Source organism: Canis lupus, chromosome X (assembly GCF_011100685.1).
Source record: "Canis lupus familiaris isolate Mischka breed German Shepherd chromosome X, alternate assembly UU_Cfam_GSD_1.0, whole genome shotgun sequence".
NCBI classification, from domain to species: Eukaryota; Metazoa; Chordata; class Mammalia; order Carnivora; family Canidae; genus Canis; species Canis lupus.
Genome location: NC_049260.1, coordinates 1,351,661 through 1,378,158, shown reverse-complemented (window position 1 = coordinate 1,378,158; position 26,498 = coordinate 1,351,661). Strand labels below are relative to the sequence as shown.

Here is a 26,498-nt window from a genome sequence, read left to right as displayed (position 1 = left end):
AAGCAGGCAGAGGTGCTGCACAAGGGACCCGCGAAAGCATCCCCGAGGCACGTCAGCCCTGTGTTGCACAGAAGTCATGGGACTCCTATGACCGGGTCACAATGTCCGTCCAGTAGGAACCAGTCTGCGTCCAGAGCCCCCGAAACCACTCGTCTCTGTGCTTGTCTACGACTCGGGGCGAACAGGAGGGCGCGCACCGCCGGGATCTCTCCCGTCCGTGCCACCCGCGTGTGCTTCTTACCAGGGCTGGGTTTCTTGGGGGGCGCCGTGGGCTTCTTGTCATTGTCTGCAGAGAAGAGACACAGAATCAGCAAGTCCTGCGGATGGGAAGCGGTGCCAACTCTCAAGGAGTTGCTCAGATTGCTGCATGCAATTTGTAGAGTCGGCAAACGTCCAAAACACCACTTTCCCTGATTGCTCAGGCGGTGGCAGCGGTTGGAGCATGAATTCCGAGCCCGCCAGGACCCCCATGGACAGGTGCGCAGGCGGACGTTGGCCCCGGTTTTCACTGAGACCAGGAGCGTGGGTGGGGGTTATCCCACCAGGAGGGTTAATATCTCCCACCCGGAGCGTCCGGATTTTCCTCGCCCTGTGTGACTCCATGAACTCCAGCACACGCGTCGCTATACCATGTTCTGATAAAACACTCATCCTCTGTTTTAAGTCAATACTGTAACGGTTCACCTCCCATCTTATAAATAAATATTAAATTTTAAGAGGACTCACCGCCAAGGGCATCCGACAAATCGAAATCTTGACCTACGAGGACAAAGAGTGCGGTTAGAAATCGAGGACGTAAGAATGTAAAAATCAAGAAGAAAACACCCCAGAAAAGGGCCTAGGTTTCGTGATGCGTGTGGCATTGAGTCGCTCTTTAAAATGTATGGCGCAAAAAAAAAATAAATAAATAAAAATTAAAAATAAAAAAATAAAAAATAAAATGTATGACGCTTTCTAAATATAGAGAATGTGTAATAGAACTCGTCATCTATCCGAGAGGCTCACGTCGACGGCGAAAATAAGACGCTAGTTCACGTCTGAATGATCTGGAAGTTCAGCAGCAGTGACGACAGTAGGAGAACGTGGTGATTTTGCCCGAGCGTCATTCGCGAGCAGCTGACGCTCTGAGATCATGAGTAACAATTTTCCATACGTGGTGGAAAAGACACACGAGCAGAAAAATCCCCTTTTATGACCGACTTCCCTGACTACACAACTAACACAGGTTCCTGCAGAACCACTAGACGACCCAAGAAATTTGGAGGAGTGTGCACAGGCTGTCTGGTCAGCGGCGAGGGCAGTGACCGCAGGCCGGACAGTAGCCGAGAGGACCAGACCCCAAGGGGGCAGCTTCCCCACCTCAGGGAGTGCTAGACGTTCAACACCCCACAAACGTGCCATGGGGCCACCTCCATGTGTTCAGGAAGGAACGTGCGTGGGGCACGTTTCCGTGAGGCAGCAGGTGGAGAGTTTATCAACACCAAAGACCTCACTGGGCATGTGCATATACATGCGCGTGCATTGTGTGTGGGACTCCGTATGTGCCGTGGGTGTGAGCGTGTGCGTGCACTGCATGTGCACATGCCTGTATATGTGCACACTGCACGTGAACCCTGCGTGTGTCTGCACTATGCACGTGCATCCATTTGCACTACAAGGGAGCACATACGTGTGCACTGCTGCATATGGGTGTGTGCACTGCACATGAGCCTGTTTGTGTGCATTGCCTACCAACACTATGTATGTACACTGCACTGAGCACACATGTATACATGTGCACTTCACACGAGCATGTGTTTGTGTGTACTACATGAGCACATGTATGTGCACTGCACGTGAGCATGTGTGTACATGTGAACACTGTGTGCACTGCACGTAAGCACATGCGTATGTGTACATGTGAACACTATGTATGTGCACTGTGCGTGAACACATGTGCATGCATGTGCACTGCACGTGAGTACGTATGTGTGCACTCCACTGAGCACATGTGTATGTGTACTATGTGTGAACACTATGTATGTGCACTGCACATGAGCACACATGTATGCATGTGAACCGCATGTGAGCATGTACGTGTACATGTTAACACTGTGTATGCACTGCATGTGAGCACGTATATGTGTACATGTGAACACTTGTGTGTGCACTGCACGTGAACACATGTGTGCACTGCACGTGAGCATGTGTGTGTGCACTGTACTGAGCATGTGTATATGTGTACTGCATGTGAACACTGCACTGCACATGAGCATGTGTATGTGTACATGTGAACACTTGTGTGTGCACTGCATGTGAACACGTGTGAGCACTGAACGTGAGCATGCGTCTGTGCACTGTACTGAGAACATGTGTATGTGTACTACACGTGAACACTGTGCACTGCACATGAGCACGTGTGTATGCGTACATGTGAACACTGTGTGTACACTGCACGTGAGCATGTGTGTACTACATGTGAACACTGTGTGCACTGCATGTAAGCACATGTGTATGTGTACATGTGAACACTATGTATGTGCACTGCAGTGAACACATGTGTATGTGTCTGCACTGCACGTGAGTACGTGTGTGTGCACTCCACTGAGCACATGTGTATGTGTATTACATGTGAGCACTGTGTGCACTGCACATGAGCACGTGTGTATGTGCGCTGCACTAAGCCCGCGTGTATGCGTACTACATGTGAACACTGTGTGTACACTGCACGTGAGCATGTATGTGTACATGTGAGCACTGTGTGCACTGTACGTGAGCACGTGTACACTGCACGTGAGCATGTGTGTATGTGTACTACATGTGAACACTGCACGAGAGCACATGTGCATGCATGTTCACTGCATGTGAGCACGTGTGTGTGTGCACCACACATGAGCATGTGCACGTGGGCTGACCATGACCACTGACCTGGGACTCACTCTCCCTAAAACGTCCCCCTTGAGTCACCACAAGCAACCCGGAGCCCACTGTTCCCAGGACCCCCAGGTCAGCCAAGGGCAGCAGTGTCAGTGGCCCCCTCCTTCCCAGCCTCGTCCCCAACGCCTGCGTGACCCCGGAGGACGCGCTCGGCCCCACAGCAAGGGCTTGGCTTGCAGCCCGACCTGGGGGCTGGCGCCCCTGCAAGGTGGCCGTGGGCCGAGGTCACCATGCAAGACCCTGAAGCCTTCAGCTGGCATCATTGCAGCCTGGACCCCATGTCTCAGGATTCTCCCTGCCCCGTGCCCCTGGGGACCCCTGTGTCCTGGTCACGAAGCCACACCCTCATCACGTGCTCCCCACGAGGCTACAAAATCCCACCGCACCCTGCCCGTTGTGCGGATACCCAGAGGCCAGCTGCTCCAAGGCTGTGCCGACGTTTGCACCAGGGGTGCGCCACATCCTCATCAGCTGAAACCCCCCAGGGACAGTCGGGAAATCCAGTGATCCGACAGCAGGAAGCCCTCCCAATCTAGTTCTATCCGAATGCAACCTATCCGTCTACACAACTGGTCTACCCGTTGCAAGCCCAGACTGCTGACTCTGTGACATCAGGGGCGACCACGTCAGGGGACTCCGGGCTCCCCTGTGCCCGCTGCTGCCCACACTGCCTCCTGGGGCCAACAGAGCCAGAGAAAACAGCACCAAACCACCCGGTTTGTCTGCCACCACCCAGACCCAGAGCCTGGGCCCCGTGTCCAGTGTGCAAGGCACGTAGCTCCCTGGTCCGGCTGCAAGTGGAGCCCTGTGCGCGGAAGCCTGTCCAGCCCCGTGGCTCCAACAGCCCTCCAAGCTGCAGATGTTCACGGGAACTCAGCGGTGAGTCACGCAGGGCGAGGCTCCCCCCGGCCGAGCGGACACATGAGTCACCCTGATGGCACCACCTCCCCAGCAGCCCCTCCCACCGTCTATCACCCAGTCATGCGGGGACACAGGCTGCGCCACGTGCCGTCCCCAAAACCCTCAGGGTGGGCGTGTGGGCGGGTACTCCGGACTGCAGATGCAGCCCTGCCTGGATCTCCATCCCCCCTGGATCCCTGTCTCCCCTGAACCCCCATCCCCCATGGATCCTCATACTTGCTGGATCCTCATACCCCCAATCTCCTTCCCCCTTGGATACCCATCCCCCCTGAACCCCCATTCCCCCCAATCTCCATCCTCCCGGATACCTGTCCCCCCTGAACCCCCATCGCCCCTGATCTCCATCCCTTCCTGGATCCCCATGCATGCTGGATCCCCATCCCCCCTGATCTCCATCCCCTCCTGGATCCCCATGCATGCTGGATCCCCATCCCCCCTGAATATCCATCCCCCCTGAACCTCCATCCCACCAATCTCCATCCCCCTGGATACCTGTCCCCCATGAACCCCCAACCCCCAATCTCCATCCCCCCAGATACCTGTCCCCTCTGAACCCGCATCCCCCCTGATCTCCATCCCCCCGGATACCTGTCGCCCCTAATCTCCATCCCTCCCAATCTCCATCCCCCCAATCTCCATCCTGCCAGATACCTGTCCCCCCTGAACCCCCGTCTACCCTGATCTCCATCCCCCCAGATACCCGTCCCCCCTCAACCCTCGTCCCCCCCGATCTCCATCCCCCCTGCATCTCCATCCCTCCTGGATCTCCACTCACCAGATCTCCATCCCCCTTGGATACCCATCCCCCCAGTTCCCCATCCCCCCACTCCGCACCTCCATCCTCCCCAGTCTCCGTCCACGAACCCAGCCAGAGTCGAGTCTCTCTGAAATTCTATCAGGACGGCGCACCATTGCAAACACAAAGCAGGACAGAGATAGTCGTAATAATAAATGACAGAAATGACAAATGACAGGATTCATATGAGGAACTTATGTGAATAATAGAAATAAACTATAGGTGTATATTCAGAAGAAATTATGTCTGTTTCATATATACTGAACAGAATCCTATATAGAACATGGAATAAAGAATAAAAATAAATAAATAAATAAATAAATAAATAAATAAATAAATAGGAAAAAAGAACATGGAATAAATGGTAGATATATATTTGGAATAAATAATATTTTTTCATATATAGAAAATATAATATTGTATGTAAAATATGGAATGAATTATAGACATACACGTAGATTATATTATGCATATTACATCTGATTATGATGTGCAGGATATTTATAATATGAACTCAGAAAACATCAGGTATGTAATGTTTTATAAGACTTATAATGTTTTAAAATAAATTGTGCAAATTGCTAATTATATAACTTACACAGGTCTTCTAAATCCTATAGATAAATTATAAGTCATAGAAATAAAATTTGAATAGGAACAAAATATCGGTGATGAATTATAGAAACTGTAAATCAGGTTATTTATGATCATACACAGAACTTACACATTTATAAATAATATGTAAAATGAAATACAAGTAATAGAAGTAAAATCAGAATACAAGTGAAACAAAGTATAACAGTTTCTGAAAGTCACTAATTATGCAACTTATAACCTATACACGGAATTCATAAACCATGTGAGAAACAAGTCATAGGATTAAAATATGATCATTTCTGATAAAGCACAGACGCTGGTTGCACGCGATCACGTGTTATCATTTGCACAGAGCTTATTAATTACATAAATACGTGAATAGAAATGAATTCCAGAAATACAAGGAGGACAAAACTCCACGACACATATTCACCGTAAAGGCTAGAAAGCGCCGATCGTGTCATTTGCGGACGTCACCCGTCCATGTAGACACAGACACCCAAGTCAGGGAAGGTGACGGGAGCAACAGCAAGGACGCAGGGAGGGGCTGCTCAGGTTTTCGCGCATTTCCTGGGAGGAGCAGCGTCGGTGAGTGTGCACAGTCGGTGGGTGTGCACAGACGGCCGCGGAGCCTCCTACAGGGAGGGGGGCCTCCCGGGTGACCACAGGGGCACAGGGAAGGCCCCAGGAGCGCAGACACCCCCCGAGTGCGCCCGTGTGAGCCCCGCAGCTCACGAGGGCGCAGGGCGTTGTGCCCCCGAACGGCATGCGGTGTCACTTGACCTTCCCGCCTCCGGGACGCCCGGTCCCCCGGACAGCGAAGGGCGCATCGCTTCGGAAACACCTCGGCGCACATCCCGCCCATCCACCTGTCCTCAAGTATTCGCTGCAGACAGAAGGACAGCACGAGCGGGTGACGGCGGGTGACGGCGGGTGACGGCGGGCAGCGGGCAGCTCCATCCCACGGCGTGAGCCAGCCCGTCCCCCGGGGGGAAAGCAACACTCGGGCGCTGAACCCACGGCGTCTCCCCGGCGCCCCCCACGCCGCCCCTACGGATCTATGAGTCCAGCTTCCCAGAGACACTCGAATTCACGACACCGCATGAACCGTCTTGCATAATGACTCAGTTGGCGGCCGCTGGCCGGTGAGCGATGAAGACCAAGGCGACCGGATACGGGCGACACCCCGACAGCGGCACGTGGGGCCCTGAGCACCCCGCGTGGCGCCGCTCAGCCGTGTCACCTCGCCGGCCGCACAGAAGCACCTGCCTCAGGACCCCCTGGCTCATCGTCTTGGGGACCCTCACAGCCCCGGGGGCCGAGCCGTGGCGGCTGTGCCAACATAGTCCTGATACGTGGGGCCGCCACCTGTGCACCTGCTTTTCTCACCATCTGGATGCCGCTGGCCCTGCCGGCCAGGACCCTCTGTGCCTGACACCCCAAAACACACCCGAACCTTCCGTTCACTCATTGCTGTGCCTTGTCATCGGTCACGGAAGGCACGTTCTACACATTGTCGGGATTGCTGCACACGGATGCTCCGCCGTCGCTCCTACGGGTACGGAGACATACGGGGTAAGGACCCCGCAGCCGTGGGTCGGTGCCCACCGGCGACTCGACCACAGCGCCTGGTTTTCTGCGTGTTCCGGCTTCATCACACCTCACTGATCGCTGTTGTTGACTCCTCGGCTCTGCCAAGCCCAGGGCACAAAAATGCAAAAGACGTGGCGCTGCGCAGACAATGGAGAGGACGCTCGTTGACGGCCCGGAGGCTGGGCGGTGACTTAGATACTCTGCACTTTCTGTGCCCGTCCCCGAACCCGGAGGGTCCTCATTTGGGAGCTCCAAATAAAGGTTAGCGGGCGGGCGAATTCACAAGGGTCGAATCCATCACTATGGAGGAAGCCCTGTCCGAACTTCTGTGACACCCAACACGTGTTGCTGTGTGTTCCTCAAACCTTTAAGCCCTACCCCCAACAAAGCCTGCCAGGACTCTGTGGGTCTGGAGTGAGAACCATAGCCTGAGATCACCTACAGTCCTCATTCGGATCCTCCCCTGCCCATACACGCCAATCCCTTCTTTGCATGCCAGGAAAACTCCTATTCATACCTCAAAGCCCCGGGGAAAATGCTGCCTCCTCTGGGAAGCCCTCTGTCATGCCTGCTGGACACCGAACCACGGACTTGCACGTCTAGCTTTGCTTTACAAAATCAACACCCCCAGCCTGAGAAGTCCTCTCTCCACTTTGTCAGGCTTCCACTGCTATGAAGGGCTGTCTATACATGGAAACTTGGTGGCCTTGGAGGTCCCACCTGCGAGGAGCCCTCTCTGACCCCCTGGGGGAGGGTGGTCGCTGCTCCCCTTCACCACAGTGCAGCAGAACAGATGTCTTGCTTGTTACTGCCCAGGAAGAGAAGAGAGGATGGGGGCCAGGTATCTCCTCCCCGGGCCCCCAGCACACAGCATGCAGAGAATTCAGATACCACCAGGAGTTCAATCTATGCTGCCTGAAGGCATGCGTGAGAGCCAGGGCCTGGGTGTGGGCATAAGCGCACAGATGGACAGGTGAGTGGGCTTGTGCGTAGATGCGAGAGTGGGTGGATGGATAGAGAGTAGACAGGCACATAAAGCTAGATAAAACAAAAAAAATGGTGTTAGTTATGAATAAATGATGGAGGATAGATGAAGCATGGGTGGACGGATAAATTAATAGATGGACAGGTAGGCAGATGGATGGGTGGGCAGATGGGTGGGTAGGTGGAAAATGGGTGGATGGATAGATGGATGGATGGATGGACTAATGGACAGATGGGTGGATGGATGGACAGATGGGTGGAGGGAGGGACGGGTGGATGGAAGGAGGAATGAATGGATGGATGGACGTGTGGATGGACTAATGGACAGATGGGTGGAGGGATGGATGGACAGATGGATGGATGGATGTGTGGATGGATGGATGGACTAATGGACAGATGGGTGGGTGGGTGGATGGATGGATGGATGGACGGACGGATGGATGGGTGGATGGATGGATGGAATAATGGACAGATGGGTGGAGGGATGGACGGATGGATAGATGGATGGATGGATGGATGGATGGATGGATGGATGGATGGATGAGCTGATGGATGAGTGGGTGGATGGGTGGATGGATGGATGGATGGATGGATGGATGGATGGATAGGTGGGTGGATTAATGCATGCACAGAGGGATGGATGGACAGAGCATGGAATCCATGAGGAGGTGAAGAAGCCTCAGTGACTGGTCTTGGGTACGCTGGCTACTAGGATTCAGAGTTCTGTTCCACGTGCAGTGCAGTTCCACTAAACATACAACAATCTCCTGTCTCCTCGTCAAGCCACATTACTGAGCGAGGCAGCTCCCTCTGTGGTCTACACAGCCCCACGTGGAGAGCTCCAAGCAGGTGCCAATGCCGGAGCCCAGTGGCCCCAAGGCCCAGGTCTGGCCATCCAACATAAATCTGACATCACAGGTAGGCCCGGGCAAGAGTGACTTCTCCAAGCTCCCAGGGGTCCCTGCTGTGGGGCCAGGCCCCAGAACTCGGATATAAGCCTCCAGTGGCCACTGAGGGCTCCTGAGCAGGTCTGCAATGGCAGCCATCGCCCAGGCAGCAGGACAGAGAGCAGAGGAGGGAGGCAGGCAGGGGGAGGATGAACAGCCCTGAGCCCAGGATCTTCTTCACCTGAACACTCAATAATTGGTTTAATATAACCAGTTTCCCCCACAACTTTATGCATTTTATCTTGAGCATTAAAAAACATGAAGTATTGTGAGGAGTAGTCCCCACAGCCGTCCTAAAAGCGCCTGATTTAAGTCCAGGGAAGACACTAGTTAAGGGCTGTTTCATTTATCTGAGAAAAAATGTCAGGGGTAGGGGTGTGAGTCTTGAAATAAAGAAAAGGGAAGGGGAAGGGGAAAGAAATTACAAAGAAAAGGAAGAACGAAGAAAAAGAAAAGGAGAGAAAGAAAAAAAAGAAAAGAAAACAAGGCAGAAATAGAGAAAGGAGCATGCATCGAGACTCAAAAAAAAAAAAAAGAGAGAGACTCAGAAGATGAAATCAATGGGATCTGCTAATGGATGGAACAGGGGGCGACGGAGCTGGCAGGACTGAAGGGTGGCTCTTCCTTCTGAGAGTCTGGGCAAATGGCCACATCAAAAAGACAGGAATGAAGGAGGAGGCGTAAGCCGAGGACAAAATAACGAGAAGTTCCAGATACAGAACATTGGAGACACCACGGGTGCAACCACATAGACCTGGATTAGGGGCTAACCTGGGGACAGTCAGGGCCGGGGCCTCAGGGGAGGGCGCACTGGCAGCCCAGGAGGTGGACGGGGAAGCTTCCTGACCTGTGGCAGGACACAGGGTGCCCAGCTAAGGCTCATCCTCCTCTCTGTCATGCCCGCTCCCCGACCCCTTCCCCGACTCCAGGCCAACTCCCTCTTGTTGGGAGGCAGAGAATCTGACCCACGCGTCACCCGGTGCTATGCTCATGACTCGCCAGGATGAGCCCAGCTGCTTTCAGAGCAAGGAGACATGTCCACCTCCTGGGGGCCATCTGGGACAGGCTGGGGCATCTGTCTCAGCTATGTGTCTAGCACCTGAGTCTCTGTCTGTCCATCCATCCTGTCTATGTATCGTCCATCCATCCATCGCTCCAATCTATTTATCATCTATCCATCTAATCTATCATCCATCCACCTACCCACTCACCCATCCATCCTTCCAATCTATTTATCTATTATCCCTCTCTGCATCTACCCATCCATCCATTCTATCAATCAATCTATCTATCATCTATCATCCATCCACCCACTCACCCATCTACCTACTTATCCACTCATCATATCTGTCTGTCCATCTATCTATCTATCCATCCATCCATCCCTACATCTATGTATCTATCCATCCATCCATCCATCTACCCGAACATCCATCTATCATATCTATCTGCGCATCTATCTAGGTAGCTAGCGATCCACTGTACCACCCATCTACCCATCTTATCTATCTATCCATGCATCCATTTCCCCATCTATGTATCTGTCCATCCATCCATCCACCAACCCATCCACCCATCCATCCACCATATCATCTATCTACCTGTGTACCTACCTATCCATTCTATCCATCCATCCATCTACCTACTTGCCTATTCATCTATTTATGAATCCATCCATCCATCCATCCATCCATCCATCCATCTACCATCTATCTATTCCATCTATCACCTATCTCTCAGCATGTATTATCAACCTATCCATCCATCCACCCATCAAGTGTACTATCTCGATCACTTATCATCGACCTATCAGTCATCAGTCAATCCATCCTCTATCTCACCCTTCAAGTGCTACCTCTCTCCAGCCAGGCCACAAGTCCTCACGCAAGCCCCCCAGCAGGAAGGAGGAAGGGGCCACGGCCTCATCTTTCACGCAGCGTCCAGCCTGGATCTGAGCAAGAGTCAGCTGTTCACGATGACCTCCCGCTCGCTGGGACCCCAGCGTGTTGTTCCTTTCCTGCCACATCATGTGGTGCTGCCTCACATAGCCGACTCTTCCCCTTCCCATCTCCCTTCCTCCTGCTGGGATGCCCTGGGCTACACTCTGTGCTGAGTTTGGGCCAAACACCACAGTTTCCATTCACACTGAGCACAGAACCCACACCTTCCTCTAAGACAGCTAACAGCCTCAGAAGGAAACTGGCAATACCAACGTTCTTCCTTCATACTGACGAAATGGACCTGCCTCCAAGACCCTCTGCCCCCAAGACAACGTAATCTGTTTATTCTTTGTCCATGCATAACACGGGTCCACGGTGCACTCCGGCAGATGGATGCATCCTCCATTCTGCAGCCCTTACGCTTGCCAGGGAGCAGCAGACCAGCACTCAGAGCCTGTGGTAAATGCAGCAGCAAAGGGAAGCAGCCAGAAATCTCTGGCCGCATAGTCTCAGGATGAGTAATGCCTTGCAAAGCATCGGAATGCAGCCTCTCCTCCGGTACTTCAGCCGCCCTTCTCAGGGACGGCAGTTCATTTGAGAACTTAAAATCACTATTTCAGAAAGCACTTGCTTGGAGTGACTGTGTTGCCCCTCACGCAGATCCTGATATGCTGCAGTGTGAAGGCGCCTCTTGAAAACAGAGGGGACCATCCAGAACGTCCAAAGCAGAGGGGACCTACCCGAAACTTGCAGAACGGAGGGGAACCATCCAAAACTTGCAAAACAGTGGGGACCTGTCCAACACTTGCAAAACAGAGGAGACCTGTCCAAAATTTGCAAAATGGAGGGAACCTATGCAAAACTTCCCAAATGGAGGGGGCCTACCCAAAACTCCCAAAATAGACGAGACCTATCCAAGACCTCTAAAGCAGAGGGAACCTATCCAAAATGTCCAAGCAGAGAAAGGAACACGATTTGGAGGGGCTCTGGGTTGGCACGGGCGTTGAAGCACTGCTGCCTGCCCTCCAGGGCCACAAACGCAGGTGGTGTCTTGGCCCAGCCCACCTGGACGCAGAGGAAAAACAAAAGCCTCAGAGATGCTTACTGGGCGGGGCCTGGGCAGGAACACACAGGTGCTTTCACCTCCAGGGAGTTTTCTTCATTTCAACGGTCTCAGGCCACACAGGGAACTCTCGCCCTGTTCCCCCACCCCCAACCCCCAGTGGGTCCCAAGGTGCCACCGGAGAAAACACCCTGGTTTGATGGCTCGCATCTGCCTCTCTCTGCCTCGGAGGTGGAGGGGGGGGGGTGCAGGAAAAAGGAAGTCTCTGGTTTCCTGCGTAGGGGATTTTAATAACCCCACTAGCCAGCGAGCAAGTGTGAGCACACCAGGGATAATAGCAGGGCTGAGTCATTCCGAGACAAAGCTGAAACACTCCCAGGTGCCATCTCCCCAAACTGGTCTAACGACCAGGCAACGGAAAAACAAGAAACTCGACAAAGACAAGTGCTCCGTCCCCCTATGAATTCACTCAGTGTAATCAGGAACTTTGGAGAGTGACCATCTCTCATCCAACACACCCGCACACACGGGGAAGGGCGTCGCGTGTTGGGTGGCGAGCCACGTGAGGCGCCCAGAGCAACGCGGCGGGCCTCCCAACCTGGCCCGTCGCCCCCAGCGGGGCTTCCTGCCCCTCGTACCTCTGTCACAAAGCCGTCCCCGTGGGGAGAAGGCTTGTCGCCTCGTGACCACCACCCACGACACGTTTCCTGCCCCCTCACAGATTTCCCAACGGATGCCACCAGCAGGAAAGAGTGGGCAGGCACTTGTTCCGCGTGGACTTAACATGCTCCCTGGTAGCAATCCTGACTCGCGGTAGGCGTCCTCCCGAGACCTTTAAAAAACCATCCCTTGCAAGAATCAAAGGACGCCCCAGTGTCTGAACCAAGCACATGCAGACGCAGGGACATGTCTTGTGCCCCGTGTGTCTTTCCGACCCCCACAAAGGCCGGGCATCCTAAAAAGCACTCCTCCCACGTCTGGGCATCCAAATAATCCCACTTCGAGCCGAAATGATGACTTTTTAATTTTTAATTTTTTTTGAGGTAGGCCTTCTGTGGGTCGGATCTCAAACTCAGCCCTCCCCCCTCCACCCCGATCGAGACCTGATTGCAGATCAAGAGTCAGATGCTCAACCAATGGAGCCAGCCAGGTGCCCCTGGGATGCTGAGTTAATTCTGTAGGAGTCTTGGGGCTCGCCGTATGTACCAATCTTTTCCCCCTTAAAGAAGCCACAGAGCGTTGGAAAAGCTCAGTAGGTGGAAACACTGCGACGCCCACGTGCGTGGGCTGCTCAGTGTCCCGCGGGGAAGACTTCTGCTGACAAAAGCGCCGGATTCCATGCGTGAAAACCAGCTCAGGTGGCATTGGTCACACGGCTCCCCGAGCCACATCCACTCCTGAACGAGACCAGGTGGCCAAGAGACAACCCAGATGAAGGGGGAAAATATCTACCAAGGTCAAGTGTTTGCATAGCTCGACATGCAAAAAAAATAAAACATAATAATAAAAGGAGGCGCCAGCCTCGTACACCGAGAACGGGAAAAGAGCCCAAGCACGGAGGCCAACAAAGCGCAATTAAAAGTTTTATCAGAGCCCAAAGGGCAGGCCCCTGCGGGCAAATAGGCGGACCCGAGGAACCCCATTTCCTGTGCCCGAGGGAGGGAGGGAGGAAGGGAGGGAGGGCAGAAATGGGCATGCAGGCTGCGGAGACCGGAGCCACCAGGACACTGCCGACGCCAAGGCCACGGCGTCCTGGGCGCTGCGGGCTGCTGAGCGGAGTCCCTGTCTCGGCTACCACAGGCCACTGGCAGCCCGCCCCCAGCTGTCCTAACTCAAAAAAATAAATAAAAAAATACATAAACAAGAAATAAAAATCCAAAAATAAATAAAATTAAACGACCCTAGGCACGTCCAAGTGAAACGTGAAATGGCCTCTTCCGGGTCGTTCCCTCTGGATCCCGCCTCCCATTCCCATGGGAATCTCTTGAGCAAGCCAGGAATCTCGGCCTGGGGGGTGGTGGGTCCCGAGGACTTTGAAATGCGCTCCTCCTGCTCCGGGCTGTTAAAAGCCAAGGTCTGTCCCCAGGCTCCAGAGGGCAGCGTGCAAAGCGAGCCAAACACCTATTTCTGTAGGAAAGTGTGCTCGGAATTGAGCCGAGAACACACTTCCCTAATGGAAACCCGTTGGCATCCTTAGGGCACCTGATTCCTACCCCCCAGCCCCCCAGGAGCACCAGGATGGTGGGTGAGCGGATGGCGTGTGCATCACCGCGTACTAAAGCTCCATCCTAAAAAAAAAAAAATAAAAAATAAAAAATAAAAAATAAAGCTCCATCCTCCCACATTTCTCTGCTTTTTTTTTGGGGGGGGGGGATGGCGTGTGCATCACCGCATACTAAAGCTCCATCCTAAAAAAAATAAAAAATAAAAAAGCTCCATCCTCCCACATTTCTCTGCTTTTTTGGGGGGGGACGAGGCTGGCTCGCCTCTCCTCCTGCCCTCACCCCGCGGCCCCCAGCAATGTCACCCGTGTTGCACTATCTGCATAGAAATCAGGTAATTCCGGGATAACCGAGCTGCGGGTTTTTCTAAAATAATAATAATCATAATAATAATAATATAATAAAATCACGAAATGACTTCTGGGGCCCCCAAGGATATAGGGCTGCCCCAGATCTGTGATGCTTTTCCCTGGAACCCCGGCACACGAGTGGGGGGGGGGGGACGTGCTCAAAGAAAACCGCAGGAACAGACACCCAGACCGATGGGCGAAGGCGCATTGCAAAGAAAGCAGCACCGAGACCGCCTTACCAGGGACCAAAAAATTAATTAAGTTGTAATACGGTAAAATAAAAAGCAGCCAGGGCCAAAGGAAAAAGGGTATTTGCATAGGAGGAAAGAGGGAAACCGCAGAGCCAGCCGGGGTCCCCCCCCCGACAAGCGCCCTCCCCAGCAGCTGTGAAGTGCTCCAAGATGCTCCCCCCAGACCCACCACAGCGCGCGGGGCGTCCTGCGCATCCACACACCCTCCCTGCAACACCCAGGGAGCCAAGGGCGCCAAAGTCCAGGCCTCCCCCCCGCACCCCGCGCCCCGCCCTGACCTGGAGGTCCCCCAGAGCAGGAGCATGCCCAGCACCACCGGGCCTCCCGTCGGGGTGCGCGGCGGCACCATGTGTCCAGGTCCCAGCAAAGCTGTCCTGAAGCTCCCGCGCGCTGCGCAGCGCACCGTGTGGCCTGAGTCAGCGGGTGGGTGGCTGGCTGGGTGCACGGGGGGGGGGGGGGAGGCAGCGGGGGGGGGGACAGAAGCCAACCCAGGGGCGGGGGCGGCTTGAGCCTTGCCACGCCCCGCACAATCTGAGCTTTCCTTTAGAGACGACAGAGAGAGAGGGAGAAAGGGGACGCCAACTTCCACTTAGAAAGGAGAGCGAGTGGACGAGGCGCAAGGCTCAGAAGCAGGCCCGGCTGCTGCATGCGCAACGGGGGGGCCTCCCCTGCGCCTGGGGCGGGGGGGTCTGTGCCGGGGGCGGGGGCGCACGGGCAGGGCGGCCGCTCAGGACGCGGGTGTGCCCCGCGCGCGCACGGAGCCTCCCCCCCCCTCCCGCGGCCCCCGGCTCGGGCACCCGCCTGCGAGAACGTGCCCGGCGCTCGCGGCTGCCCCAGTCCCCCACCCCGCTGCCCGCTGCCCGCTGCCCCGCTGCCAGGCCGCACAGCCTCGGCCAAATTTAGGCCGGGAACGCAGGGCGTGGCTGCGCGCGCTCCAACCCGGCCGGGGCGCGCGGAAGGGGGGCGCCGGGGGACGGGGGGCGCACCCGGGCCGCTGCAGGGGCGCCGAGGGGCGCGCGCGGGTCCCGGGGCCTCACTAGCACCAGCGCCCACGCGCGGCCCCAGCGCCGCCAGCTGTCGGAGCTGGCGACTTCGCAAAGACCCGCCCAGGAAAAAGTTGGAGGAGAGTTTAGGCCGCGTCCCCGGGGCGTTGGCTGCCCGCGGGCACGCGCGTCCCGGCCGCCCGGCCGCCGAGGGGAGGGCCCGGGGGTCCCCGGGCGCCCCCGGCCGCCCCCCCAGCGCGCCCCCGCGGCCCTCCCCGCCGAGCGCTGGCTCCGCGCGCGTCCCGAAGCGGGTCCCCGGGCCCCGCGCCCGCCCCCGTGCGCCCCCAGACGCTCACCCCGGGCGGGCCGCAGGGTGCCCAGCAGGCCGAGCAGCAGCAGCGCCACGGCGGCCCGACGAGCCATGGTGCGCCCGGCGCCGCGCAGGACGGTCCCGGGAGTGGGGCGAGCGCTGGGCGGCGGCGGGAGGGCCCGCGGGGCGGGGCGGGGCCGGGCCGGCGGGGGGGCTGTGGGTCCCGCGGCCCCGCCCCGGCCTGCGCTTCCCCGCCCCCGGACGGCGCCGGGCGGGCCCCTCGGGGGAGGGGCGAGCGCGGGGGCGCGGCTACCCCGGGCGGCGCGGGGGCGGCCCGGGATCCCCTCCCCGCTCGCGCCCCAGGGCGGCCCGGGAGACGCCAAGACTCTGCTTCCTCCCTGCTGGGACACCGGGGGCCCCCCCACCGCCCCCAAGGACCCCACAGGGCCGGGCGGGGGCACGGGACCCCTCCCCGCTTGGAGAGTGCGGGTCCCCCCACCGGCCCCAAAGACCCCAGGGCGGCATGGAGAGGCCAAGACTTTCCTTCCTCCCTGCTGGGACACCGGGGGCCCCCAGACCGCCCCCAAGGACCCCACAGGGCCGGGCGGGGACACGGGACCCCTCCCCGCTTGGAGAGTGCGGGTCCCCCCACCGCCCCAAACACCCCAGGGCGGCATGGGGAGGCCAAGACTTTCCTTCCTCCCTGCTGGGACACCGGGCCGCCTACCGGCCCCCAAGGACCCCACAGGGCTGGGCGGGAGCACGGGCCCCCTCCCTGCTCAGGAGGTGGGGTCCCTGCCTGTGTCCACCTCCAGCGCCTGACGCTTCCCCCCCCCCCCCCCCCGCGTGGAAGAAGCAAAGAGAAAGGACACTGGGAGGACTTCCTCCCTGCTCCTAAGGGGTGGGGACAATGTGAAAGGCTCTCCTTTGCCGGGAAAGCTGCTCCCCTGCCCCCCCCCCCCCCCCCCGTCGGTCCCCCCTCCCCTACCCCAACCCCAGTCTGACGGCACAGAGCCTGGAGCTCGGGTGGGGGCTTCGGGCCGGGGCAGTGGCCCACTCCCCAGCGTCAGGGGGGCTTCCCTGGGGGGCGTCCCAGAGCCTGTCCCCACCCGACCTGGGGTAGGTGGGGGTACGGAGGGGGGCCAGGAAGCCCCTCCCTTTCCCGTTGGGAGCAGCTGGCATGCAGAGGGACTCTGGCGGGGCCTGGCCGTGTCCACTATCCACGTTCTCCCGAGGCGTTGGCTCAGGTTGTGTCCGTGGGCCCTCAGGGTACAGAACGTGCCAGACCCAGGGGGCCATAGCCCAGACGGTTCCCGCGGGCCACCCTGCGCCCTACCCGCCTCCCCTCATGGCCGCCTGGCTGCACCCCGCAGGACCCCGGACCCCTGCTCTCCCCGGGCCTCCCCGCACCTGTCCAGCTGTGACCCACGGCCACCTACAAGGCGGCAGGCATCCTGCACCCCCCTGGGGCAACCACACGGACACTTACCTTTAAAGGGTGGCTGTCGGACCCTAGGCACCTGGCACCCGGAGGCCTTCTGACCCTATGAACCTGGGGGCCTTGGCCTTACACACCTGGAGGCCTTCTGACCACACACCTGGAGGCCTTCTGACCACACACCTAGAGGCCTTCTGACCACACACCTGGAGGCCGCCTGACCACACACACCTGGACTGGAGGCCTTCTGACTGTAGGCACTTGGAGGCCTTCTGCCCCACACCCGGAGGCCTTCTGACCCTATGAACCTGGGGGCCTTGGCCTTACACACCTGGAGGCCTTCTGACCACACACTTGTGGAATCCTTTTGACCGTACACACCTGGAGGCCTTCTGACCACACACCTGGAGGCCTTCTACCATACACACCTGGAGGCCGCCTGACCACACATACCTGGACTGGAGGCCTTCTGACTATAGGCACTTGGAGGCCTTCTGCCCCACACCTGGAGGCCTTCTGACCACACACTTGTGGAGGCCTTCTGACCACACACACCTGTAGGCCTTCTGGCCATACGCACCTGGAGGCCTTCTGCCCCACACCTGGAGGCCTTCTGACCACACACACCTGTAGGCCTTCAGGCCGTACGCACCTGGAGGCCTTCTGCCCCACACCTGGAGGCCTTCTGACCACACACCTGTGGAGGCCTTCTGACCGTAGACACCTAGAGGCCTTCTGACCACACACACCTGGAGGCACGGAGGTATCCTGTTTTCTAACAGCCAACGGAAACCCGGTGATAAGATTGTGCTTTCAGAACCATGAAGACAATGGAATCATTTCTCAGGAAAACCCAATAATCTGCCTCTGAAGTCAACCTGAGTTGACGCCCAGCCAGAGACCACCTGCCCTCAGCCCCCACGCCTGCCGTCTAGACACCTCTCTGCACCTGCCCCTCCATGCAGCCTGGACTCTGCCAGCGCGCACCTCCCTCCTCCCTGGCCACAGCCTTGGGACCCGTAGAGACTGTGTGGACCCCGGGCCACGGCAAACAGGAGGGTCTTCTGGAGCAGCAAGGGGCTGCTGGGGCTGCTGCAGCCATTCTGTCACCTTGAGGAGGGCAGCAGCATGAAGGAAACCACATGCTTTGTGCCAAAGTCAAAATCCAAAGAGCCCTCCCCAACCCAGGGAAGTTTCCAGTTCAGCCCTGTCACCTTCAGAATAGAACCTCAACCTGAACAATCTTTCACCTCTGTCCCTCGGGCTGCACCGCGGCTACAGCTGCCCTGTTCGCACCACCCTTAATGTTCCAGCACATTCTGCAGGCTGAGCGTCCGTTTTATCCCGGAGAGACTCGATCCCCATCACCAGCGAGAATAAATATGCTTTGTCACTTGCGCAGTGAATGCCAGGCCTTGACTTCCTTTCTTTCTTTCTTTTTTTTTTCATTAATTTATGTTCATACCCACAGGCATTCTGAAGACTTCTCTTTCTAATTCATGCAGTTGACTTTTGCCTTTTTTTTTTTTTTAAGGGCTACCTTCCTTGGCTCAAAATAAAAATTTCCATCATTTTTTGCAGTTGCTCTGACATCCAGAAGCTCGAAGCTCCAGAATAAAGATGACATTGATTGAAGCGGCCTCGGGAGCTGTATGCAAGCACCACAGAGCACGTCTTTGAAGGTCGTAAGGTATGATCTAGAGAGGGAGGGGGAGAGGGAGCGCCTTTGGAACGGGCTTCTTGCTCTGCCGAATGTGTCCTACTGATTCCAACTCGGGACAGGATGGAGGTCTTAGCATTTTTGACAGTCCCCGTGCACACGCCTACGGACTAGCCCGTCTCCCACCTTCTAGGGAGGATCCTTTGCTGAGCACGGGGCTCTGTTTACTGACATGGAAAATGGGTCTCAACGGGGACCCCAAGCACCCAACAGACGGAGAAAAGGAAACTTACAAAAGCAGAGCAGCAAAGACGGGATGCACGGAGGGCGTGAGGGCGGCAGAGAACCTCTGCGGTCAGAAGAAAAGTTTGCAGAAAGGGAAATCTGTCTAGGGAGGAGTCCCTAAAGGAGGCCTTTCTGGGGTTGCAGGAGACTGGGGGCTGTCCCCATCTCCTGGAGGGGGGAGACTCTGTCCCCTACTGCAACCCAACATGGGGTGGTGCCTCCTTGGGGCCCAAGGAGCCAAAAGACACCACCAAGCCAAAGAACAGGAAAAGGAAGGGTTTTACTTGCAATTTCCCCAAGTGGTGTCTTCTCCAAACCCCAAACCCAAAACCCAAAACCCCAAAGCCAGGTGACTTTGAAGCTGGAGGTGCATGCATGATCACAGAAGGGATGAGGACCCGCTCACAAATGGGTTGTCGAGGGAGGGTCCCGGAAAGTGTGGACCGGGGAACGCAAGAGAAGGAGCTAAGCCAGGCGTTTGTGTTAGCTGGGGATGACTCTTAACCTCACCCCGCCAGACACTCTAGGGTGTGGACCGTACCTCTCGGAACCAAGAGGGCCAGCAGCTCTTTGTCCACTTGTGCCGCTCGCTCATTGGCCATAGCCCACATTGCACCCTAGGGAGTGGATATGGAGATACAGGTATAAATTTTTTTTTAATTTTTATTTATTTATGATAGTCACACACAGAGAGAGAGACAGGCAGAGACATAAGCAGAGGGAGAAGCAGGCTCCATGCACCGGGAGCCCGATGTGGGATTCGATCCCGGGTCTCCAGGATCGTGCCCTGGGCCAAAGGCAGGTGCCAAACTGCTGCTGATCCCTTTTTTTTTAAATTTTTTTAAAATTTCTATTTATGAGATACAGGTATAATTGTTAGGGTTGGCAGCTCGCCTCCAGCCAGGAGACTTGTTTGGATGGGGCAGTTGTGAACTGTTAACAGCAGTGGGTGGATATTAGCAAAGCATTCAGGGTGTCCACCGCAAGACATCAAGGGACACCCGAGTGTGGTCACTAGCAAGCTGGGCTCCTTCAGAGCGAGGGGTTGCTCATCAAACTGTACTGTGCTGTTACTTAACTCATCTTGGACCTTTCCCAGTCTGTGAGCTGACACCGTGTGTTATGGGTTGTGGATTCCTCCCCAAAAGATATGTTGAAACCCCAGCACCTGGACATAATCCAGAGTACCTGTGAATAAGATGGAAAGAAAGAAGGATGCATATATGGATGGATGGGTGGTTGGATGGATGGATGGATGGATGGATGGATGGTTGGATGGATGGATAGAAGGATGGATGGATGGATGGATGGATGGATGGATGGATGGATGGATGGATGATGCACAGATGGATGGATGAATAGATGGAAGGATAGAGGGATGGATGGATGGAAGGATGGATGGATGAAGGATGGATGGATGGATGATGCACAGATGGATGAATGAATAGATGGAAGGATTTAGGGATGGATGGATGGATGGATGGATGGATGGATGGATGGATGAATGGATAGAAGGATGGATGGATGGATGGATGGATGGATAGAAGGATGGATGGATGGATGGATGGATGATGCACAGATGGATGAATGAATAGATGGAAGGATTTAGGGATGGATGGATGGATGGATGGATGGATGGATGATGCACAGATGGATGGATGAATAGATGGAAGGATAGAGGGATGGATGGATGGAAGGATGGATGGATGAAGGATGGATGGATGGATGATGCACAGATGGATGAATGAATAGATGGAAGGATTTAGGGATGGATGGATGGATGGATGGATGGATGGATGAATGGATAGAAGGATGGATGGATGGATGGATGGATGATAGAAGGATGGATGGATGGATGGATGATGCACAGATGGATGAATGAATAGATGGAAGGATTTAGGGATGGATGGATGGATGGATGGATGGATGGATGGATGATGCACGGATGGATGGATGAATAGATGGAAGGATAGAGGGATGGAAGGATAGAGGGATGGATGGATGGATGATGGATGGGTGAATGGATGGATCTTCTTAGCTTCTAGTCACACCAAATCTTATCCACCAGACTATCTCCTAATATGTGAATTATTCCCGGTTAGTCAGTGAAAATCACACATTTGCAATCTGGTGCCTATAGATTACCCTGAATCACATCAGCTCCACTGCACTTTCAAACTTTAATTTTTGATCTCTGAGCCTGGGCAGCACTAGACCTTTGGGCCAGGTGCATTCACCAGGGCAAAGCCCCTCAGCATGTCCCTCCTCTGAATCCCCACCTACACAACTCCTGCTCCCGTCCTCAGCCTCGTCTCCCCCAAGCTCCTTGGGAGCCCTCTTCTCATTGATTCCTTAGCACACTCAGCCCCTCAACAACCACCTGAGGGCCCTCTCTAAGAGATGCAGCCGTGAAATCAAGCAGCTATGGCCCTGCCTCAGAGAGCAGTGTTTAGTTTTAATAGCCCTTGATTTACGTGTATTTATTTATGTTTATCAGAGTCTCCCCAAAGTCTTTGAGCAGTCTCATTTTTTATTCTATCTCAGCACCTGGCTGAGAGCCCAACACACAGAGGCTGCCTTTCAGATGCTTAATTACGTGATTGAATGCAAGCAAAACAAAAATGAGCTTGCCACGAGGGGCTGAGCATTTAGATAATGAAGCTTTCTTATCATTACCTTTATCCTACAAGGGCACATGCGTACACACAGACACGTGCACAGAGTACACATGGCTATAAATGTCCACACGTACGTTTGTATGTACACCTCCATCCATCCATCCATTGATCCATTCACCTTCTATACATGCAAGACTACACATTGTCCTTCCCATATCCCTTCTACATTTTTCCATAAGGGACTTTGATTTTATTGATGTTGGCAATATGGTAGCTAAAAGACAATTTCCTCATTCTCCCTTGCAGCTGGATATAGCCAAAAAGTAAGTTCTGCTCAAAAAAATAAATGTAAGCAGAAATTGTTGGAGAAAATGTCTGAAAAGTTCCTTAAAAGATGGATGGATGGATGGATGGATGGATGGATGGATGGCTGGCAAGGGGCCCTTTTAGTTCTCTCCCTGCTTTGTCTTGTCCTTGCCTGGAATACTAAAATGATACCTGTAGCCCCAGCAGCCAGCCTGGAGAAGGAGGTAACCTAGAAGATGGGAGCCCCTCTTGAAGGATGATACAACATAGAGGGAAAAAACAGCTGTGGTTGTTGGTCGCACTGCAGAATGGCCATACTAGCCCTAATCTGACTCTCTTGACTGCATTTATGGGAAAGAGAAGCAAATTCTCATCGTATCTTTTTTTAAAAGTCATATTTGCTTCAGTCTTATTTAAACCATTTTTTTTTCTTTCTGGCCTTTGTTACCAGAGGTCGAGCCCAGTCTATAGTGGAGACCTGCTATGAGTTCCTTACGGGCAAACAGCTAAGAGGTGTCTGGGTACCTGTTGAACACATGTTCAAGAGAAATTTCCTGAGTCAGTAGAATGGTAGGTGGGAAGATGGGTAGATGGATGAGTGAGTGGATAGATGGGTGGGGGAATGGATGGATGGATGGATTGATGCATAAGTAGATGGATGGATAGATAGTTAAAGTGGATGGATGGATGGATGGATGGATGGATGGATGGATGGATGGATAGATGGATGGATGGCTCGATGGATTGATTGATGGATGGATGGAAAATGAAGGTAGTTGGTTGGGTGGATTGAACAATAGTTGGATGGATGGATGGATGGATGGATGGATGGATGGATGGATGACAAATGAAGATAGCTGGTTGGGTGGATTGAGCAGTGGTTGGTTGGTTGGATGGATGGATGGATGGATGGATGGATGGATGGAAGGCTCGATGGATCAATGGATGGACAAACAAGTGTACCTTTTACCAGACATCCTTGTGCCATATATATTATTACTTCCACACCAGGAAACAATGAAGTAGGGATATTGGACTGAATAGCCCACTTCAGTTGATGAGGAAACTGCCTGGGCCAGTGGAGCTCATGAGCGGTAGACTGGGATTAGAACCAAGACTTTTTGATTCTGAGTCCAGGCTGTTTGTACCTCACTACCTCTTGGCTGCCTCCAAACCACTGGCATTTTGCTCAGAATGTTCACAGCAGCCAAAGATAAACGATGTGTTGTAAACCAGAGTTTTTACGTTAGAAACTTCACGGTCTGTGCCCGTCCGTGGTCCATTCTATTTTAAAAACAGCAATTTAATTAATTTGGCAAAAAGTTCATGTGTGATCCTTAGGTGTATACACATTTTTCCCCTCTTAAATGTAGCGTAAGTTGGGTCCTCTGCAAAAATCAAAAGATGTAGTGAAGCTGCATAATGTAACAAACAACTACTTTGTCGAAGGAGCTAAAGCTCGTGGTTAGTCCATCTGGCTTAGAATAAAGAGCAAATCAATTTTCCGGAGGGGGGGGGGGGCGGAGTATCCTCTCATCCCCAGGGGACACATTGCAAGGCTCCAAATGCATGCCTGAAACTGCAGATGGCACCAAACCCTACCGATGCTATATTTTTCCCTAAACATAACACCTTTGGTAAAGTTTATTGTATCGATCAGGCACAGTCTGAGGTTGAGAGGAACTAATCGGGGGCACCTAGGTGGCTCTATCCAACTCTTGAACTCAGCTCAGGTCCTAATCTGAGGATCATGAATTCAAGCCCTCTGTTGAGCTCCACGCTGTGCGTACAACCGACTTAAAAAGCAAACAAAGGAAAAACGACGACAACAACAAAACCCAATAACTAATCCTAAAATAGGACAATTAGAACACCATGATAACAGGTAGGTGAACGTGGTCTTTCTCCCTCAAAATATCTTACTCTTCTGTACTCACCCTTCTCCTTCTAGGGATGACGTCAGAGGATACAATGTCCACGTGATGAAGTGATGTGGTCGACACAGGCGCTGTGACCTAGCGTCAGGCTACTGCTGACCTTCTGGTGATCCCTCCAGAAGATTATCTGCTTCCCAAAGTACAGATAAGGGGACAGTACTGAACTGCAGTGGAAGCATGAATCCTGTTTGTTTGTAGGTCTCAGTCCGTGTGAGCTGCTAGCACTGCGTCTGGGACCTGGAGTGGGCTGTTCCCCATGACAAACATAGGCCATGATGGTCATGGGGATGGGCCAGACGGAGTTGTCCGACAGTTTCCCGAAACCCAGACCATGGCACAAGAGCTGTTTGATTTAGGTCTCTTTATTTGTGTGTCTCCGAGTCTCTCCTAATAGGCTGTGAGCAGTGTCAATTATTATTGATATTTATTCTATGTCATGAATAAATAAATAAAATCTTAAAAAAAAAAAAAAGAATTTCAAAAATGGTGGCAACCGAGCATTAAGCCAAGCATGGAGCCCCCTTCTGACAGCAGGTCCAAGTGGACGGATTGCCAGCCCGTGCGATCGGCCCCGGCTGAGAAGTGTGGGGAGACAGTCACAGAGAGCACCTCCACGTGGCTTCCTCGCATGGTGACGGCTGGGTTCCAACAGTGAGCTTCTGGAAGGAGAGAGAGAAAACCAAGTCATCCCTTACACGGTGTCTCTTTGTGAAAGTAGCCACGAATACATGGCCAATTTCAAGAGATGGGGAATGGTAAGGTTCTGTAAGCGGACACGGGACAGAGACATCCGTAGCGTGTGCGGCACAGTGGCACGGCCGGCCCAAGCATGCTCCAGCATCTAATGCGAGACTGTGTGAAAGTTAGGTCCGTTTATCCAGCACACGTTAGTTGAGCACGTGGCACGTTGAGGATCTTGTTCTAGATCCTGAATATGTAAAGGTGAATTAATTACTTCACCTATCAGTAGATAACCCATTGGGCCTCTTGAAGGACACTAGACAACCCTCTACAGTCTATGCAATACGATGTTCTACAGATGGTGAGCACAGAGCATCACGGAAAGGAAGAGAAATTGAAGGCCGTGTCCGAGGGATTGGAAATGGCTCACCAAGGAGGTCACGTGTAAGCCATGTCTTGGAAGACTCTTGCGGGATTTCCAGATAAAGAAAGGGTGGGGATGCATTCTACAGAGTTTCCCTGCTTGAGCAACGACGTGGATGCTGGGGGGAGAAAAATCTATGGCACGCGATGAGTAGGAGAAAGGGTAGGAAGGTCTGGCTGGGAACGTAGCCGGGAACCAGATAGGGATGGACGTTGCATGTTTACCAAGCAGTGTCATCTTCATCTAGAAGCAGATGGAAACCCCAGAGACATTGTAAGGCAGATAAACGTCGGCTCGAATTTGGCTCAGACGGGTAGCTAACCGAAGGCAGAAAATAGGGGTGAGGGCTCGGGAACAGGAGGAAATTCTGGGAATCCCCCAGGTCTCTGCAGAGGGTGATTCTGAGAGCCTTCACTTGCAGCGTGGACAGAAGGGGATCCTTCCCAGAGAGCTTGAGAAGGGAGGAATTAAGTATCTCTTGTTCAGATCAGCATTCTTTGTGAGCCAAGTAAAGAACGTATTTCCAACTTTTTGCAACGTTTACGTCGTCCCTCTACCCCCTGAAACTAAAATCCTCATTTCTTCCTGACGGTTTTCTTGGTTTTTCCAGAATTCAGTAAAGCAATCGGCCTGGGATTGGTGTGTGTGTGGTCAGGGATGATGGCTGGTGAGAGCGGGCGGTTGTTGGTTGGAAGACCCTTCTACACCACAGGATGGCCATAAATCATTGATAAACCGGGTGGTTTCCTGTGATATGTCTTGTGGGCAGGAAGGTTTTGACATGAGTACACAGGGAAAAACAACCCCTCTCGCCTTCTAACGGTGTCCTTCTGGGGTGTTCCTGGCTGGGGGGTACCAAGACCACACAAGTCTCTCTCCATCTCGCCGATAAACTCATAAGAGTAAGACCAGCTGCTTACTGCAGATAAAGACATCCACAAGGATTGAGTGGACATTTACCTGAATATAAGCCACATCTTTCTCTTTTCCTGTTGTACTGGCAAATCCAAGTGGGATCCTGTCCAACTACACATTTGCGGTGCTTTTATTTTGGTCTTTTCACCAAATTAATTCCCCTATTATAAAAACCAAGAAAAGGGACCCACGGTGGTCGACTTGTAACTTGACGCTGAAAAAGCTCTTTTCTGAATGCACGTCTCCTCCTGGACAGTGAGCTGCTGACGCCTGGACATTCTGCTTCTGTGCTCTTTTGATCAGCGAGTCAATAAATGGCGATTCTAGCCATGAGTTCTGAGCTGTAAGTGTATTTACACAC

The 26,498-nt window shown here is 54.0% G+C and overlaps 1 protein-coding gene and 1 long non-coding RNA gene across 3 annotated transcripts in view; both read right to left on the bottom strand.

Moving 5' to 3' along the window:
- The window catches only part of CD99 (CD99 molecule), a 34,790-nt gene extending 18,739 nt beyond the window's left edge, over positions 1-16,051 (bottom strand). Inside the window, exons 1-3 of one of the 2 annotated variants that reach the window (XM_038586724.1) lie at positions 15,920-16,051; positions 727-759; positions 242-286 (exon numbers count right to left, since the gene is read on the bottom strand). In XM_038586724.1, the coding sequence (XP_038442652.1) occupies positions 242-286; positions 727-759; positions 15,920-15,986 (145 nt within the window). In that variant the 5' untranslated portion in view covers positions 15,987-16,051. The remainder of the gene's footprint in view (positions 1-241; positions 287-726; positions 760-15,919) is intronic. The other variant, XM_038586723.1, reaches the window with a different exon arrangement.
- Positions 16,052-18,402: 2,351 nt separating this feature from the next.
- LOC119868347 lies at positions 18,403-24,754 on the bottom strand. Its single transcript, XR_005386054.1, has 3 exons — positions 24,118-24,754; positions 19,798-19,873; positions 18,403-19,008 (listed from the first exon to the last, which is right to left on the bottom strand). It is a non-coding gene; the product is annotated as an uncharacterized LOC119868347 (long non-coding RNA).
- Between the last annotated feature and the right edge of the window lie 1,744 nt (positions 24,755-26,498).